Raw genomic sequence first — 1,751 nt, forward strand, 5'->3', positions numbered from 1 at the left:
TTGCGGTCGTAAGTCAAGGAGTACATGTAAATCATTGAAAAACAGAAAGCAGAAGATGGTCACAGTCCAGGGGTTCTTTCATACTGAAATTATTTCCCTTAGTTATATATTTAAAAGGCATTTTGGTAGCTGAAAGATGGAAAATGTTTGTAAGCTTGAATGTGTATTGGAAAGATAGGGGTATACTTAGTTTTGTGATATGTACAGGTAGTCCTTGACTTACAACAGTTTGTTTAGTTACAATGGCACTGGAAAAAGTGACTTGTGACCATTTTTCACACTTATGACCATTGCAGCATCCCCGGGGTCACGTGATCAAAATTTGGATGCTTGGCAACTGGTTCATATTTATGACAGTTGCAGTGTCCCAGGGTCATATGATCCCCTTTTGTGACCTTCTGACAAGCAAAGTCAATGGGGAAGCCAGATTCACTTTAACGACCATGTCACTAACTAAACTGCAGTGGTTCACTTCACAATTGCGACAAGCCAAGTCATAAAATGGGGTAAAACTCCCTTAACAAATTTCTCACTTAGCAACATAACTTTTAGGCTCAGTTGAGGAGTACCTGTATAACCTTTGAACAGATACAAATGTAGGCCTGATACTAGCACGGTTGCACATCCTGGTAAATGTAAAAAAAGGGAAGAATGTAGTGGAGTAATGGTTTGCAAAAAGAAATAAAATGATATCAAAAACCTCCATGGGAAGAGACTCAGTGCGGTATTAGTTTGCTATAAACGGTGCTGGTTCTGAATACTGAATCTGACAATATTTTCGACTCTGGAGAGAATTGGCTTTTTATTAAAGGGAAATCAAGTTGAGAGCTTTTATATGCGCATGGGTCTTTCCAAAAATCATGCACCTCAATTGTTGTGGCTTTTTATATAGATCTCATACATCTGATGAACACTTTTACCACAGCCAACACTAGTTCTACCTCTGCAGAAGAGTTTCGTCAGAAGATAGCTGAGGTTGATGCTATGCTGAGGCACATGAAAGCTATGGATTTTAGCTTCCAGAGCGCCATTGCTGTGGAGGAGCGCGATGAAGCACAGAATTGTGAGTATGATAGAGAAAGCAAATGGATTAAGTGAGGAGTCCTTTCCAAGGATTTACATGTTGTGTCTTAAGATATTCTGGAATCCGGTTTATTGATATTTGAGAGATGAGGCTTCAGTGAAGGCAGACTAGATTCTTAAATTCAAGACATCTTGCAGTTTTGTATTTTATTTAAGTTCTAAACCAAGTTAAATATATTTCCTAAAAGATTATGCTTCTGTTTTCCTTCTGAAGGCAAGTGTTCCACTGATTAATTGTTCGCACTCTCAGGAAATTTCTTCTTAGTTCTAGGTTGCTTCTGTTCTTGATTATTTTTCAACCGTTGCTTCTTCTTCTGCCTTCAGGCGCTTTGGAGAATAGCTTGACTCCCTCTTCTTTGTGGCAGCCCCTGAGATATTGGAAGACTGCTATCATGTCACCCCTACTAGTCCTTCTTTTCATTAAACTAGACATACCAATTCCTGCAACTGTTCTTCATATAGTTTAGCAATTTATTTATTTATTTATTTATTTTTCCAACTTCTATGCCGCCCTTCTCCCCACGGGACTCAGGGCGGCTCACAGCATATTAAAAAACAACACAAAAAACATTTCCCCTATAAAACCAATTAAAAACCAAATATATTTATGGCTGTGTCATTATTAAAATCTTTAAAAAATTATTCCCTATTTAAAATTCACCCTAGGT

General features: G+C 37.9%; 1 protein-coding gene across 1 annotated transcript in view; it reads left to right on the forward strand.

Annotated features, from left to right (window-relative positions):
- LAMA5 (laminin subunit alpha 5) overlaps nt 1-1,751 on the forward strand; it is a gene marked incomplete at both ends in the record, with an annotated part of 70,692 nt that overhangs the window by 63,423 nt on the left and 5,518 nt on the right. Inside the window, 1 exon segment of the mRNA XM_015825928.1 lies at nt 893-1,053. Coding sequence (XP_015681414.1) covers nt 893-1,053 — 161 coding nt within the window.

Source organism: Protobothrops mucrosquamatus, unplaced genomic scaffold (assembly GCF_001527695.2).
Source record: "Protobothrops mucrosquamatus isolate PMUCROS unplaced genomic scaffold, P.Mucros_1.0 scaffold2883, whole genome shotgun sequence".
NCBI lineage: Eukaryota > Metazoa > Chordata > Lepidosauria > Squamata > Viperidae > Protobothrops > Protobothrops mucrosquamatus.